At 54.7% G+C, this 16,512-nt stretch overlaps 1 protein-coding gene across 1 annotated transcript; it reads left to right on the plus strand.

Moving 5' to 3' along the window:
• Window positions 1–1,361: 1,361 nt before the first annotated feature.
• On the plus strand, window positions 1,362–15,718 carry KRT7 (keratin 7). The gene is made up of 9 exons (XM_033117545.1): window positions 1,362–1,808; window positions 3,135–3,346; window positions 5,410–5,470; window positions 6,647–6,742; window positions 8,286–8,450; window positions 9,499–9,624; window positions 11,957–12,177; window positions 14,949–14,983; window positions 15,369–15,718. Exons 1-9 carry the CDS (start codon window positions 1,485–1,487, stop codon window positions 15,524–15,526), a joined length of 1,398 nt encoding a protein of 465 aa, XP_032973436.1. The 5' UTR covers window positions 1,362–1,484; the 3' UTR covers window positions 15,527–15,718.
• The last annotated feature ends 794 nt before the right edge of the window (window positions 15,719–16,512 follow it).

Raw genomic sequence — 16,512 nt, forward strand, 5'->3', positions numbered from 1 at the left:
AATCGCCTGAGCCACCGGGCTAGCCCCTAGAGTATGCACTCTTGAGGGGCAGGAATTTGGCCTTTCCATGTTGACAGCTTCTTGTGAAGCCTCCAGAGGGTGTTTGTGTGTGCAGCCTGGCACCGAGTAGGCTTATGGTGCTGGCCTGTGAATGCAGAGAGAGGAGGAGACTGGCAAGGGCTGGAGCTGCCAGGAATGCTTCAAGGAGGGGATGGAATGCCCCAGGGGTGGATACTGGGCAGGCCTTGGAATGGGGAAATACTGCTCAAGGGCAGGCTGAGGCCTGGGCCTGAAAAGCGCATAGACCTTTGCTCCTTTGCAGTGTCGTCCCAGCTCCCCCTACCCTAGGAACGTGGGGATTTCATCTCTGGTGAACAAACCATGGCTCAGGGGACCTTTGAACAGAAAAATGGCAGGAGTGGGGGGATGAGGAGGAGTGTTTCAGTGCTGATGTAAGCACACACACAGACATGGATACAAAAGTGTGCAATTGTGTATCTACAGACACACTCTCCCCCTGACCATGGACTCCCACTTGCATACCAACATTCACAGACATGCACACAGCTTATATGTAGGGTATGCATGCAGCAAAGCCTCACAGAAGTGTACAGACATCCACAATGTGTCCCAAATACACACAGGTGTCCCCTTCTAGAGGGACAAATGAAATAAGCGGACAGGAATCACTTTAGGATTTAGGAATCGCTCCTAAATCACTTTAGGAGTGGGGGGAGCTCAGGCCTAAGGTAACCATTCCCACGGGCCTCTGGACTTCATGTGCCTACTGGAGTGTGGAGTACAGGGGTGAGAAGTGGGGTCATACCCCACTCAGCCTAGTTTCTCTGTCGAGATGAATCCAGGGAATCCAGCTAGGCCAGGCCCACCCAGGGGATAGATAGCTCAAGAACTGACCTCATCTCTTAAGGAGGAGAAGCACTTGGGGGCAGGGAGGCTGTCCAGGAATGCCCGTCTGGCTTTCAGTTGTCTGGGAGAGGGGCTGGGGGCTGACTCCTGGACTAGAACATTTTTGTCCACCGCTTCAGCCAATGTTTTACTGCTTAATCGCTCTGTTCTGGCCTCAGGAATCTGGATATTCTTCATCCATCCCCCAAGCCTGCTCCAGGAAGCCTTCCCTGACTGAGCCCAGTTCAGATGGGCTCCCGCCGCTTTCTACCACAGCTCTGCGTCTGCCAGTATCAGGGGCGCTGGGCTACTACGGTCGAACTTCCCACTCCAGACTGTTCCGGTTTGGACCGAAAGCCGGTCCTCCGCGGGGTGGGAGGTGCGGAGGGCGGAAGCGCTGCCCGGGGAGGGGCCCGAGAGGGGTGCAGAGAAAGGTGGCGGGTGGCCAGCCCCGCCCCTACCTGTGTAAGCCGATCGGCCAGCGCCTAGCGGATAAAAACGGCGGGCCGAGTCCCCTCTGAGGTCAGCGAGTTCGGCTCCCTCTCGCCTGCTGCTAGGTGCAACCCAGTGCAGCCAGCATGTCCACCCGTTTCAGCAACCAGGTCTTCAGCTCGCGCTCCGCCGCCTTCCCAGGGCGCGGCGCCCAGGTGCGCTTGAGCTCAGTGCGCGCCAGTGGCTCCGGAGGCAGCAGCCTCTACGGCCTGAGCGCCTCGCGGCCGCGCGTGGCCATACACTCCTCCTACGGGGGCCCGGTGGGCGCCGGCATCCAACAGGTCACCATCAATCAGAGCTTGCTGGCCCCGCTGCAGGTGGACATAGACCCCTCCATCCAGCAGGTGCGCCAGGAGGAGCGCGAGCAGATCAAGACCCTCAACAACAAGTTCGCCTCCTTCATCGACAAGGTGAGTCGTCTGCCCCAACCTGCCCTGAGCCACGTCACGCTGCAGGCCGCAGTAGCCACCCAGCCCCGACTGCTCGTGGGCTAAGCGCTGGGAGGACTGGTGTGCTCTCTCTTTCCTCCAATGTTGGGGGCTCCAGAGGCCAGGGCCACAAGTCCTTCCTTTCTGGGCCCCTTTCTCTGCTAGGGGGCTGTGTGGACTCCTAGATGGGGTAGGGGTGATACCCGCTTCCCAGCTGAGGAGTCCCCCACGATGTCTACCCTGAGGCGGACGTTGGAAATAAAGGCCTGGAGGGAGGGAGGGAGGGAGGTGCCCGGCCACACCTGCCTCACCCTACCTAGTCCTTCAACCTCCCTTTGGTGGTAGGAGGTGATTGAGGTCATACTTGCCTTTGGAGAGCGCCCAGGTGGGGGCAGGGAGGAGGCACTGAGGGGCTTGGGGAATGGCCACTTGGGAGGTGTTTTCCCTGGTGTTTGGGTCCCAGAGGAGTGCGGGCCGAGGGAGTGAGAGTGGGGGTGGGAGAAAGGGGGACAGACTTGACTGGTGGGTCTAGGAGTGGGTCTCGCCCAGCTGGGCCCCTCTGGCCTGGGCCTCCTCCCTCAGGTGTAGACCGAGCCTTCCCTCTCCTGCCTTTGTGTAACCTCCCCACTTCCCAGGTCCTTCCTGTCCTCCTCTCCTTCACCATTCCGACTGCACGTGTCCTTCAGGTGCTGCCGAGTCCTCCCAGGCCCGGATTCCTCCCCTGCCGTTGAACTCCTCCATCTCACTGTTTGCAGCCTCCGTTCCTGCCACCCTGAGTTTCTGGTTCTGAGGAGGCTTGCTTCCCACCCCCAGTCATACTGGGTGCTCCTTAGGGACCTTTTGAACCCCAGGGCAGCACATAATAGATGCTCATTTTACAGTGATTAGATTGTAGCAAACTGTCCTGAGAACTTCTTGGAGGAAAGAGGAAGGGGAGAGAGGATACTGAGGGAGGAAGAGAGGCGGCCGAATCAGGCCCAGGACATAGATTAAGAAGGGGAAGCCCTTCAAAGAGGAAGGTGGAGAAGATCACCTGTAATGGGATGGGGAGCACAGGATGGAGACACATGGGCGAACCAGGTCCACCCGACCCCTTGGTCACAGTCGAAGACACTCCAGGCAGAGAATCCTGGAGAAGAGGCTTGTTCAGGGTGGTTTTCCTGGAGGAGAGGGCCACAGGCTGGGGGTTCAGGTTGGGGGAATAGCCAGTGGGAGCATGGGCGCTGCCCGGTGGCTGGAGACCCTCCCAACCCACTGGGGGTGGCACGGTCTGCCTCTCATGAGTTTCCTCCTCCATTTCCTTGCCAGGTACGGTTTCTGGAGCAGCAGAATAAGCTGCTGGAGACCAAGTGGGCACTGCTGCAGGAGCAGAAGTCGGCCAAAAGCAGCCGCCTCCCAGGAATCTTTGAGGCCCACATTGCTAGCCTGCGCAAGCAGCTTGAGGCCCTGCAGATGGATGGGGGCCGCCTGGAGGTGGAGCTGCGGAGCACACAGGACGTTGTGGAAGACTTCAAGAATAAGTACTGCCCCCCAGTGCCACCTGCGGGCATCCATGCCAATGTGCTCCCAACCAGCTAGCCCTCTGGGAGTCCCCTCTGGGTTAGGGGTCAGAGGGCGCAGCTGCCCAGTACAGTTACCCATGAAGGGAGGGTGTTGGCTAACACATTCCCTGCCTCTCCTAGCCCCTCTTTTTCCCTGGGGGCTGTTTCCAAGTCCTTCTGGTCTTTACTCCCAGTAAAATATCCCCACCCCACCCTGGACCTGCCCTTTTCTCTTTGGGTATCTGACCAAGACCCCGAGAGAGGGATGGACATAGGGTGTCCTATGACAGATGTGTTTCAGTACTTGTACGGTCCCCACAGGTTATTCTAGAACAGCTTTATTTTGTTCAGGTGAGGAATTAGAGACCAGAGAGGTTCAGGGACTTGATCCAGATCACGTAACAGATCACCGGGAGAGCTGGGACCTGAATTTTGGGCCCCTGACTCCCAGGAGGAGACATAGAGCCAACTTGGGCTGGAAAGAAGCAAGGAGAGAGAACGCTCATTGTGAGCCAAGGGAGGGATTGCAGAGGATGAGGGCCCGTCTGGTTAGGAACCAGAAAGGAGGGTCTGAGAAGGGGCAAGGAGTGCAGGGCCTGGAAAGGCGGGGTCTTGAGGACAGGCCTTTCAAGTGCCCACTGAGTTCTTTTGTCTCATTGAGTAAAAACCGAAGCCTGAGGCTTGGCCGGGCCCCACCCTGGTGTCCCTGCAAAGAGGGCACTGGGGCAGTGAGTGAGTTCTGTGCTCTGAAGTGCGTGACTAAGCCGGAGCAGGGACACTGGCTCTGACGAGGTAGAACAAACAAATGCCTCTGTGGAGAGTGCCCACCCCCTACTCCCCTAGGGCAAAGTCAACAGGAGAAATCCCACAGCAGGTGGAACCAGACAGATGCAGGGCAGGGAAGGCCTGAGGCAACCAGCGAGCCCCGGTTGTCATGTGCACATGCATTTGTGAGGACATATACTCTTCCCAAAACACACAGAGCACTTTCCTGTGTAGCCAGGCTGAGCTCCGGGCTGGGGCTGAAGGAGGATCTGGAAAGGGCAAGGGGAGGGCCCTGGGTGCAGCTGCCCAGTGAGCCCCATCTGTGCACCCTCCAGCACAGTGCTGTAGTAGGGGTGGACAGCCAGCCTCAGGGATATTTCCGTAACTCTTTTATAGAACCTGAGGGAGTGAGGCTTTTGGAGTCTGGGCTCCTGGAGGCGCTCTGCCTGCTCGAGTATCCAGCTCCCCAGCGCAGTTGCCCACATTGTTCCTATTGCTCCGCAGCCAGCTCTTGGACACTGCTGAGTTCCTGTTTCTGATAACTTTTTTTATTTAATTTCCTAAATAAATAACGGAGTTACGCCCACATACTGTCTTGCTCTGTGCCTTGCTTTGCTGATGTCCTCCTATGGGTGGGGCTGGCTCCTTGGGAGAAAGAGGCGTGGGTAGTAGACCGCCTAGTTGGGACCTGGTTCTTCCAGGAATTCATGTCCTCCCTTCCTGATTTCACAACGTTTCTCCCTTTCAGGCCCCTTCTTCCCTGCTCAGGGGGTGGGATTAAGCAGTGGTTAAGGCCTGGGCCTGGAGTCAGACGGCCAGGGTTCGAGTCTGGGCTTTGCCACTTAGCAGCTTGGTGACTGGACGGATTACTCTGCCTCCATTCCCTGCCCTGCTAACCATTGTACCGTTGTTATAAGATTGTGAGGATTGAATGAGCTAATGCCCAGGAAGCACGTAACAGTGCAGGCCCCGTATGAAGGGGTCCATCAGCATGGCTTTTATTATTTGCTTTCTCAGGCCTAGTATATGCAGCCTTTGTCCTTTAATTCACACAATTTCCCTGATTCCTCATGCCCCCCACCCCATGCCAAGACTCAGAGCTTTAGGATAGCCGGATGGAAAAGTCGGGGATGTTGGGTTTCATAGCTGACACCTGGTTTTTCATAGCCTGTCATTAGGAGGGGCTGAGAGCCATGCAGGGTAGATTTTCACACCTGGATCTGAGTGGGGATGAAAGCAAAGCTGCACCGACACCATGTCCCCCTCCTCCACTGCAGGTTTGAAGAGGAAATTAACCGGCGCACGGCTGCTGAGAATGAGTTTGTGGTGCTGAAAAAGGTGAGGGGGGCAGATGGGAGGGATGAGGGGTGTGTTGTCTGAATACATGGGACGGGACCTCATGTCCCTCTCACCTGAGCAGTCAAGAGGGACTGGCCAAGGTCTGACTACAGGAAGGGAGTGATGGGTTTGGAGGAGAGACCTAGGAGCCAGGCCTTGACAGCACAGCCTGTCTTCTGTGCAGCGTGCATGTACGTGTGTGCGTGCGTGTGTGTGTGTGTCTGGTGAGTCACTAGACTTGTTTCTGGGCCTGGAGGCGTTAGAATTAACACTAAAGAATAAAGCTTAGAAAGGAAGATTTCAACCCCAAATAATGAAGTGCTCTATCACAGTTAGAACAGTTCATTACAAACAAGGGTGGCACATGGCAGGCCTGAAATACTTGCGGGAATGAATGGAATAGGCTGCCTTGAGGCAGAATGATTTTCCCATCCCTGGAGATGTGCAAGCTGAGGTTGGAAGTGGTCAAGTGCCTTAGAAATATCTCAGAGGGGCTTGATGGAAGATTCTGATTCAACACACACGGAGCAGCTGAATATTCCAGGCCCATCCACATCAATGCAGCCTGCCCCAGAGTGCTGGGTCCCTGGAGATTCAGGGAGAGGTAAACATGGGCCCTGCCCAGAGGAGTTTAACCACAGGAAAGCGTGGCTAGAAGGGGCCCAGACATCATCTGAACCTGCAGTGTTCTCTGTGGCCTACCTGCCTTGGAATCATCCTTGCTGCAAGTTAAACATTTAAGCTTGAGATAGTCCCACCTCTGGGAGTGGTGTCTGGAGTTGAATGAGCTTATGCTCCCTCATTTGACTGATGAGAAGTTGAGGCTCACAGAGTCAAAGTGACTTGTTCAAGGTCACAGAGGTAGTACGTGGCAGAGCCAGCGGTGTGTCAAACCCCCAAGGCCTTTAGGAACTGGTCAAGTGCCAGATTTGGGGCTTCTGTGCTACCAGTGTTGGGAAGGCAGCCCTGGTCCTGGGGCTACATGGAGATGATGTCCGTCACACAGCTTGGGAGAGTCTAGTGGAGGAAGCTTCCTGCCATGGGCGTATCAGGCAGCCTGGAGAAACTGGGTTCTTGGCAGAGCCGTGGGATTTAGCCGTGTGGGTTGGACAGTGCTGGCTTACTCCCACCCTGCTAAATGTTTCGTGTACTGAGGACACGGTGTCCCTCTCCCAGGATGTGGACACCGCCTACATGAGCAAGGTGGAGTTGGAGGCCAAGGTGAATGCCCTGAATGACGAGATCAACTTCTTCAGGGCCTTCTACGAGAAGGTGAGAACCTCAGGGGTTGGAGACATGTCATGTCCTATGTGTTCTACTTAGGGGTTCATCTGGCCCACCACGTGCCTCTGGGTCAGTCTGGATGTGTGTTGAGTGGGTAGGCGTGCCTTTATCCTGCTCTTTATCCTTTTTGGACTCAAGAATCCATGATGGGCAGGGAATTTAGGAGGAGCTGACAGCCGCAGAGCAGGGGAGGGTCAGTCAGGATTGGCCTTCCAGAGACATGGAATGACCATTTGTCTGGAAGTGGGATTGGGAGGGGCTGGAAGGAGCCAGGAGGATGTCAAAGAATCCCAGGCTGTGACGGAGTTCAAAGGTGGGCTGGGTGGGGCCAGCAGGGGAGTCGGAGACAGAAGAGGCTGCAGTGCCTGAGAGTTTCCTCCCAGGGGGACTGGGTGGGAGGCCACCCACAAAGCAGCCACTCTGTCTTTCTGTCTCCTCTATCTCATTCTCCCCTTTTCACCCTTGCTCTGCCCTGGGCTTCTAGCTCTTTCCCTCATGGGACTTAAAATCGTTTCCACTCCCATCAGTGTGAGGCTCTGGCTTTAGACAGAAGATTGGGTGGCTAGTCATCTGGAAGGGCTGGTCGGGGACATAATTACACGTGAGGCTAAGTACAATTTTCAGTTCTCAGTTCAGACTAGTCTTTGCCTGAACACCCAGCCTCCGTGAGCCCCTCAGAGCGAATTTCCACATGTGTTAATGTCAGGGACTGGATCCTTGAGGCTTGCCTTGGGCATTTCTAATCTCAATGCAGGTCTTCATATGTCTGTCACATATATGTACGCACGTGCACATGTGTATATGTGTATATATATATATATGTGGTTATATAAATGTATATATGATTCTTTTCTTATTATGAAAGAAATACATACTCTTTGCAAAAAAATCTCAGAAAATTAAGTAAAGCATAAAATTGAAAACAGGGCACCTATACCTGTTCTTATCATCTTGGTATCTACCTTTTCAGACTTATTCTGTGCATATATACACAGAAAGGAATGGAAACATATCCTTTAATAAAACAGTATGTGTTTCTGGTTCTGTTTCCGTATATACTGTTACACGAGCAGTACTGTTCGTGTAACAGTATGTATGGATATACTTCCCTGTCCGTAAATACGGCCATTCCACCAGTTTTAAAGGCTGCAGAGTGTTCTGTCACAGGGCAGAACATGACTTGTTTTACCCCCTCTAGCGATCCCCTAGAGCTCATGCAGTAGAGCTCATGCTCCGGCAGCTGCACTTCATAGCAAGCGTCATCACAGCTCACAGTGCCCTGTCACCCCTTTATCCACTGTACTCCCACCAGACTCTTACTGGAGAAGTTGCTAATGGGCTTTTCAGGGATCCAGAGAGGACAGAAGTGTTTAGCAGGTGCTGGTTTGTGCCCCTTCACTGCCTGGTGACTCACACCCACTCCAGCCTCTTCCCTTTTCCTTTCCCTAGTGTGTGTGGGAAATCCCAGGCTGGGCGTGGGAATGGGGGTGGGTCACACCTCACGTCCCAGCGTTCTGTCTGGTCCCTACAGGAGTTGTCAGAGCTGCAGGCCCAGGTCTCCGACACGTCCGTGGTGCTGTCCATGGACAACAGCCGCTCCCTGGACCTGGACGGCATCATTGCTGAGGTCAAGGCCCAGTACGAGGAGATCGCCAACCGCAGCCGGGCTGAGGCTGAGACCTGGTACCAGACCAAGGTGTGCAGCCACTGAGGCACATTTCCTTCTCCTGCAGGGTCCTTGGTGGCACTCCTCACCTTGGCTTCAGACTTTAAGGCCTGGGTCCCACTGTTCTGGCACGGACCAGTGGTTAAGTCTGTGGTGCTCGCCCGTGTCCTGGGAAGAAGAGGCTGTGAAGGCGAGGGCCCTGCTCAGGGGAGCAGGGCAGAGGAAGTGGACATGGATTAATAATTACAATAGCTAAATTTTGGCAAATCTTCATAGTGCTACGCAGTGTTTCAGTTGTTTTATCTGTATTGACTCGTTTAACCCACAGAACAGCCCTATTAGGTAGGCTGTTATTATCCCCATTTACAGATGAGGAAACTGAGGCATGGAGAGGTTAAGTAATTTGCTTAACTACACAGCTGTAGATGGAAGAGCAGGGACTAGATCTTGTGTCCTAGGGCTCCAGACCAGGTATTGCGTGGAGCCAGAGCAGCTGACTGTGCAGGTGCTGTGGGCATGGGTGGGGGTGCGGGGGGAGGGAACTTAAGGCAGGGTTTAAAGCAGCATAGAGGGCTGTCTCTGCACAGATAGGGAGTCATCCATGGTGCACGGGTGAGAACACACATATGCCAACAAGGGGACCCGGGCTCAGACTTGCTGTACGATCCTTGGGAAGTGCCTTCATTCCCTGGGACTCACTCTCGTCATCTGTGAAATGGGTGGTACTGAGGAGGGGGGTGCTTACAGGTGAGGGTCTCAGACTTCCAGTGATCCTCCAGCACTAGGACATCATGAGAGTGGGAAGAGCCCCAGGATCAACGGGGCCAGGCCTCAGGAGACGTGCTTGTCCTCCCTGACCTGACTGGGAGGAAGTCGAGCCCCGGCCCCACCCCACTGCCTAGTGTCTGGACTCCTGGCGTTGGGCAAGGGTTGCTTCGAGTCAGACTGTCCCTCCCTGGGAGGATAAGCTGGGAGGTCTTGTCACTTAGAACCTTGGGCCTTCCTTGGGTGGGGAGAGGGATGAGTCCCCTGTAATTATTGCCCTCCCCTGCCATACTTCTCTGTGTGGTCCCTCCAGTTTGAGACCCTCCAGGCCCAGGCTGGGAAGCACAGAGACGACCTTCGGAATACCAGGAGTGAGATTGCGGAGACAAACCGGGCTATCCAGAGGCTGCAGGCTGAGATTGACAACGTCAAGAATCAGGTAGGCAGAAGCCCTCCTCCTCACTCCTTCCTATTTCTTGGGGCACGTGCAGGGCAGTCAGCTGAGAATGAGCAGCAGGAGGTGGGGGCAGGGTTGTCAGCCCTGCCCCTGTTCCCCCAGCCCCCTCCTCCTGCCCTGGGGGCTGAGGGTAGTGCAGCTCAAGTCTCTCAGGTCCCCCACTTGGGAGATCTCCAGGACGGAATGTTCTTGGCCAGGTCCTGGCTCAGGCCGAAGGGAGGAGAGGAGTCTTATTTGGGCATAGAGCCTGTGGAAGGAGCCTCAGGCTGGCCAGCCAGAGAAGAACCACCATTCCTTACCAAATTGGTACCGAGCACTCTCCTTGCACCTAGCTGTGGGTGCAATATGCTGTGTACCTGGGAGCTCACTGTTGTGGTGAGCGTTGGTGTGTGTGGGGGGGTGGACAGCAGCTAGCAGGAACCTCTACTACGGCTGGTAAGACCCTGTCCCAACCTGGACCTCACTTCCCACCACTCCCTCCCTCACTGTGCTTCGGCCGTACTAGCCTGCCTCCTGGACCTTGCGTTTGCCAAGCATCTTCATGCTTCAGGGCCTTTGCACTTGGTGTTCCCTCTACCTGGAATGTGGTTCTCCCAGCTTTGTACATGGCACATGGCTGTCCCTGTCCTATCCCTGGGGAATAGGATAAAAGACTTCAGAGATGGCTCCCTCAATCACCCAGCTACTCCATCAGCCGTCTGTCTGAAGTTCTCTGAAGTACCTATCACTATCTAAAATGTTCTGTCTTATTAAGTATTGATTCCCCGCCCCCCCGAAAAAAAACCATAAAAGAAATGCCTTAAGAGCAGCGACCCCGTCTGTCTGGTTCACTGATCCTCCCTTCCTAGCCCCTGATGCATGGTTGGGGCGCAGGTCTCAGATGAGAGACTGATGGGAGGATGTGCTGTGAAGCTGGCATGGGGGGCGTTGATGAGGGAAGGGTCCCCCCAAGCCCTGGCCGAGGCATGTGGGTGTGTGGGTGGGGCAGCTAAGCCTGAGCAAGTGTCTGCCGTGGGAGGGAGGGAAGGTGACTTGTGCGGCAGTTTCAGAGAGCTAACTCCCAGATAAGTTGGGGGGATGGGATGTGGGGTGATTTGTCCAGAAATGCCTTCCCCTCAGAGAACTGTGGTTTTGTTGACATGAGGGCAGAGACTGCCTCCTGGCAAAGATACAGGGCCATGAATCACCCGTGAAGCAAGCTAGTGTCCAGGTTGGAGGGGGGGCACAGAATAATGAATGGCGGTTGCCCAATCCCTGCGGTTTTCACCACATCTGGGTAGCTTCTCACACAACAGGGCAGAGCCAGGCCCCATTGGTGGGGTGTCTGCCCCTATTGAGGGGCCCAAAGGCAATGGGATAGGCCTGGCCAAGGGGGCATCAGTGTGACAAGAAGGGCACTGACAGGTGGACAAGGGGCAGGAGAGTGTCAGAGGGCCTCCTAGGGAGGATTAGCGGGGCTGGGAAGAGAGGCAGAGTGCGTGCGCTGAGTGAGAGGAGAGGCTCTAAGGGCAGGGAGTGGTCAGTGAGAAAGAGGAGGAGAACTGGGCTCGGGGATGGGGATGGGGCCCTCTGCGCTGACGAAGTGAGACCTGGGACCTGATGGGGGTAGGGGTGGAGCCACAGGCAGGAAGTGGCAGCTGTTGCTTAGGTCCCTCAGGAATCTGATCACCCCTCCCAAACCTGGGGGCAGTTGATCATGCATTTTGGGTCTGGGGGTTCCAAGCAGTGACTCTGTGGTCCAAGTCCCCCTGTTCTAGGCCTGTTCCAAACGGGTTCCTGTTTCGAAGGTGATTTTTTTGTTCTTACCAGCTACTTGAAATCTGAGGACTCATCTAGGCACCCATGATTTGGAGTTCCTCCAACTTGGGGCTGGGGAGCTTGGCATTTATTTATAAATCGTAATAGCATTTATTAATAGTAGTATTAATTTAATCATAATAGCATTTATTAAGTACTTACTGTATGCTAGACACTGTCTCAAGGACTTGGGTATTACCTCATTTAGTTCTCAGAATACCCTCATGAGGTAGACACTGATTATTGTTATTTTAGAAAAGAGGAGACTTTGGCTTAGAAGGGTTGATTCTTCCAAGATCACATAGCTAGGAAGTGGCAGGGACAGAATTGGAACCTAGGCATTGGGTATCAGAACCTATGTTTTTAACCCTTGGGATCCTCCAGTGTTTGGGGAAGTTGGCTGGTGCCAATGAAGCCCTGGAAACAAGTTGCCCAGGGGCTCGCTGCAGGATGGGAAGGCAGGAAGGCAGAGGCTGGTGAGGCCTGCCCCACATCACAGCTCCTCTGCTGCCCACAGCATGCCAAACTGGAGGCCGCCATCACTGAGGCTGAAGAGCGTGGGGAGCTGGCCCTCAAGGATGCACGTGCCAAGCAGGAGGAGCTGGAGGCCGCCCTGCAGCGAGCCAAGCAGGACATGGTCCGGCAGCTCCGGGAGTACCAGGAGCTCATGAACGTCAAGCTGGCCCTGGATATCGAGATTGCCACCTACAGGAAGCTGCTGGAGGGCGAGGAGAGCCGGTGAGGTCACGGAAGCCGGGAAAGGGATCCTTCTTCGGCTCAGTGGGGCTGGGGCGTGCCATCCGTCCATCAACAAGCATTTCCTGTGTCCGCTCTTCTGCAGGGCACTGAAGGTGGGAGGTGCAGGGAGGGCACAGCTGATGCTTACTTCTTTGCCCTTGATGAGATGACCTTTTAGACCAGGGGTGTCCAAATTGCGGCCCGCGATCCATTTTTTATTGGCCCGCAGCAAATTCCAAAAATATATTTAGTTTACGTAAATAAACCAGGTGAGGCAATATGTACTTCACCTGGAGTGAGGGGCCCGGCTGTTTGTGTATTTTACCGCATATGGCGCTTGGTGAAAAACGTTGGAAAAAGTTTGGACACCCCTGGCCTAGGCCATGTGGTGCAAAGCACAGTGGGAGAGTTGAAGTCATAGCAGCCCCTTCATGTGTGTGGCCGTTAGCAGGGTCATCGTGTGTGATCCATAGAACACATTCAGGTTAGCAGCTCAGGCATTGTTGATACAGACGAGAAACTGTGGTTCAGTTTTATTAATTGTGTGGACCGGGCTGGTGTGCAGTTGAATTCTGCTGATTCCTGGTTCAAGCATCTTCCATAACGGCAGGCTGCTTCTCACTATACAAAGTGCTAAGTCACGTGGTATTGACTGCATGTGATGACGCAGGTTAATTTCCCTCCGCCCCCGGAGATATTTGCATACTTACCTGCAGCGTTAGAGGAGGCTGGGATGGGTTAATCTTTTAGGGAGTTCTTCATGAAAGACATGGAACCTATGTCCCTGAAGTTGGGCCTTCAGTCTCACCTTGATAGGTTGGGTGATTCGTTCAGTCAACAGACAGGCTGTAGAGTTGTGCCTTGGGGGAAGGTTAGGATTTGGAGAAGCTGAGAGGGCAAAGGCCTGGAAATAGAACCCGTGGCTTGGCTTGTTGGAACCCAACACAGAGAAAGATAATATGTAAGACATGTTTCTGCCCTCAGGGAGCTTGCAGAGGGCTTGAGGAGACAAAACATCTGCAAAGGAAGCACCTGGAGACTAGTAGTTAGGATTTATAAAATGCTGAGTTCACACAGAACTTTTTTTGTTCCTGAGTATTATTCCAGAGGGCTGGTGAGAGAAGATGGGGATGAATGGAGTGGAGAGGAAGGAGTTGGGGAACAGGGGAGCACTGGGGGCAGTGCTGAATGCTGAAATCAGCCTGGAAAGAGAGGCAGGAAGGAAGAGGAAAGTTGGCACCTCGTTTCTGTGGGACCAGGAGTTGAACACCAAAGGCCTCTGGGAAGAGAGAGAGCAAGCTGATCTGGGGCACAGGGCAGCCCCTGGGCCCATCTGTCGCAGCCACGATGCCTCTCTCTGTGCCCTCCTCCACTGTGGGTCTAGGAGCCCCACTTCTTGGGAACACATATCCTGGGCCTCTTTTCCTCATAGAATCATCACTGGGGGACAGAGTGGGGCCTGATCCACTTTCTCCCATGGGCTGATGGGGCTAACATAACGCTCACGGATGTGAGTGGTGTGCCCAAGGTCACACAGCAGGCAGAGACATTCCCCCGGAAAGTCTCGTATAAACCCAGGTTGCTCTCACAGGAGCCTATCCTGGTTCTCTGAGAGGAGACTGTTCTCTCTCCACCACTTTTAGGGGACATGGAGAAGGACACCTTGTTTTTATCCCTTACCCCCTCAGCCCTTCCCAGGGGCCGGTCTAGGACTTACGGTCTTAGAAACTCACACAATTTGGATGGAGGGTCTTTCTTTTAAAAATTTTTTTTTAAGAATACAAAGTTACAAATATAAAATTAGTCACAAAAATATTTACTTAGGGTGACAAAAGAAAAATCACAGAAGCCACTAGAGCCTGAGATATTCAAGTCCCTTCCTTTGGAGTTCTTTAGGCTTCGCACCAGAAATTCTTATATGAAATGTCTGCCTGATTGCAGCCTGGCTCCCCTCTGCCCTCCCCCCAATGCACTGCCAGCAACGGGGTCCCAGACTTGCTGAGGCCATTTGAACAAAGGGCCTAGATGCTGAGCCTGTGGTCTCTTCTCATTCCCTCCACAAACGCAAGGTGCACCCTCCCCCGTGCAGAGTAAACTCACCCTCGAGGCCGAGGGTTTGGTGACAATGTGGCTGTGCGTCACAGAGCAAACACACCCAGCTGTCTTGGATGGATTTTTAATTTCCGGTGCAAGACGTGTTTCAGCCCCACAGGCTGCTTAAAGCCACCCCCATTCCTTCCTCAGTCCCAGCTGGAGCTGCATTCACTCGGTCAACAACACACTAATTATTTCAACACATATTCATTAGTGCATGCCTGACCTGGTGCTGGGGGCTGGAGATAGAGGAATCAGTAAGCCACAGCCCACTTTGAGGATTTCATGGTCTGGTTCGGGGAGGCAGCTCTCTACATAATAATGTGGCTACCATTGACCGAATCCTGTGTGCCCAGGGCTTTAAGGAAATTATGTCATTGATCCCTCCCAAAAAACCCGTGAGGTTGGTACTAAATTAAGCCCTATTTATAGGTGAGGAAATAGAGGCTCTGAGACCTTCCCAAGGTCATGTAGCCAGTAGGTAACAGGGCTTAAGGGAACCCTGCCCCCTCACGCCTCCTTGCTCATTTTACAACAAGGTTGAAGGAAGGCTGGAAGTGTGGGGACAGAGGAAGGAACACCAAGCTTGCTTGGGGCCTGGGAGGAGGGCTGCCTGGGAGGGCCTCCTCCAGCGCTAAGGAAAGAGTTGGTCTCACAGGTCTCTCCTCTGCCCCCAGGTTGGACGGAAATGGAGTGGGAGCCCTGAACATCTGTAAGTCCTTGGCTTTGGTTCACCCCTTGTAATGTCCAGACGGGGTGGGGTCTATAGGATGGCGCATTGGTCCCAGGGCCTGGCCTTGGGGGGACCGGCAACCTCCTTCAATAGCTTCCAGGTGCCCTGGAGCTCTCAGCCAGCCAGGCTCAACATCCCAGGGAAGTCTTACAAGAGGGGAGCGTGGGGCAAGGAGCACGTGTGGAGCAGACCTCCCCTCGCGCATTGTCCAAGGCTCCTTCCGGGCTGGCCTATTGTGGGTAGTGGGACATGGAGGTGGCGGTGGGCGGAAAGGGCTGCTAGGGCAGGAAGGCAGGGTGGAGGGAAGGGATGGGCGCCTTGGTGGTGGGCCATGCTAATGGAATCCTCCTCTCTTCACTCCCAGCTGTGGTGAATACCACTGGTGGTGGTGGCAGCGGGCTGGCCTTTGGGGGAACCATGGGCAGCAATGCCCTGAGATTCTTGAGCGACGGAGGGCCTGGGACTCTCAAGGCCTATTCCATCAGGACCACATCTGCCACACGCAGGAGTGCCCTCAACTGAGACCTGGGGATGGGGAAACCCATACCTCCTCCCCCACAGTCACAGGAGAACTCCCTTCCTGGTCCCATCCCTGGTCCCAAGAAGACTGCAAAGCAGTCTGAGAAACGATGTCAGAATAGCTTCCAATAAAATAGTCTGTTTCTGAAGCCTGGGTGAGCCCATGCCTGGCACCTGGTACCCTGGCTTCACCTGGGTGGACAAGGGGGTGGGGAGGGAGGGGCCCTGGAGAAGACAGAGTCTGTCCTGATAACTAGAGGCCTCTTGTGCAGGAGACTGGGAAAGCGCATGGCTGACACGGGGCTGCTGCTCTAAGGAACCGGGCTCTTATCCAGTGTGAGGCCTTGGCCCCTCCCATGGGCTGCAGTCAGTTCCAACGCCTCTCCTGAAGAAGTCCAAACATACCCAGGGAAGTTCTGGCTCTGCCAAGACGTGGGCACTGGAGTCCTCTCCTGCGAAGGGGGTGGAGGGCTGTTTGCACCCCCCGCCCCCGCCCCGTGTGCTGCCAGAGTACATTCCTTAGGCCCTAGTTTCCGGGTGGACCAGCCAACTCTCTACTCTCAGACCAGCTGCCCTCACCCCTTCCTGGTGCTGTGTCTGCCAGGCCCTGGGGCCCTGAACAGTGTGTGTTTGAGGTCCTAGAAGGGGCTCTCTGGGTCTGGGATTCGGTGGGAGTAGTGGTGGTAGGAGGGGTCAGAGTGTGTTTGGGAAGGGGATGGGGGAGGGTTCCCCCATAATCTGGGTCCCTGGTAGTGGCTCTGTTCCTGGGTCTATGGGCTGAGGGATGGGCTGTGTATCTGGACCCCTGGGGGCATCTGTGTTAAGTCTGTGCTTGATGGGGCATCTGTGTGCTAGGTCTGATGTAGGGTCTGTATGACCTGAGTGTGTGGGGTGTTTTTGTGGTCTATGCTTGGGATTATCCATCCAGGATGGACAGCAGCACATGATGGGAACTGGGGAGGAGATGGGGGAGTCTCTGTGTCTCTGTG

The sequence above is a fragment of the Rhinolophus ferrumequinum genome, chromosome 10 (genome assembly GCF_004115265.2).
Source record: "Rhinolophus ferrumequinum isolate MPI-CBG mRhiFer1 chromosome 10, mRhiFer1_v1.p, whole genome shotgun sequence".
Taxonomy (NCBI): domain Eukaryota; kingdom Metazoa; phylum Chordata; class Mammalia; order Chiroptera; family Rhinolophidae; genus Rhinolophus; species Rhinolophus ferrumequinum.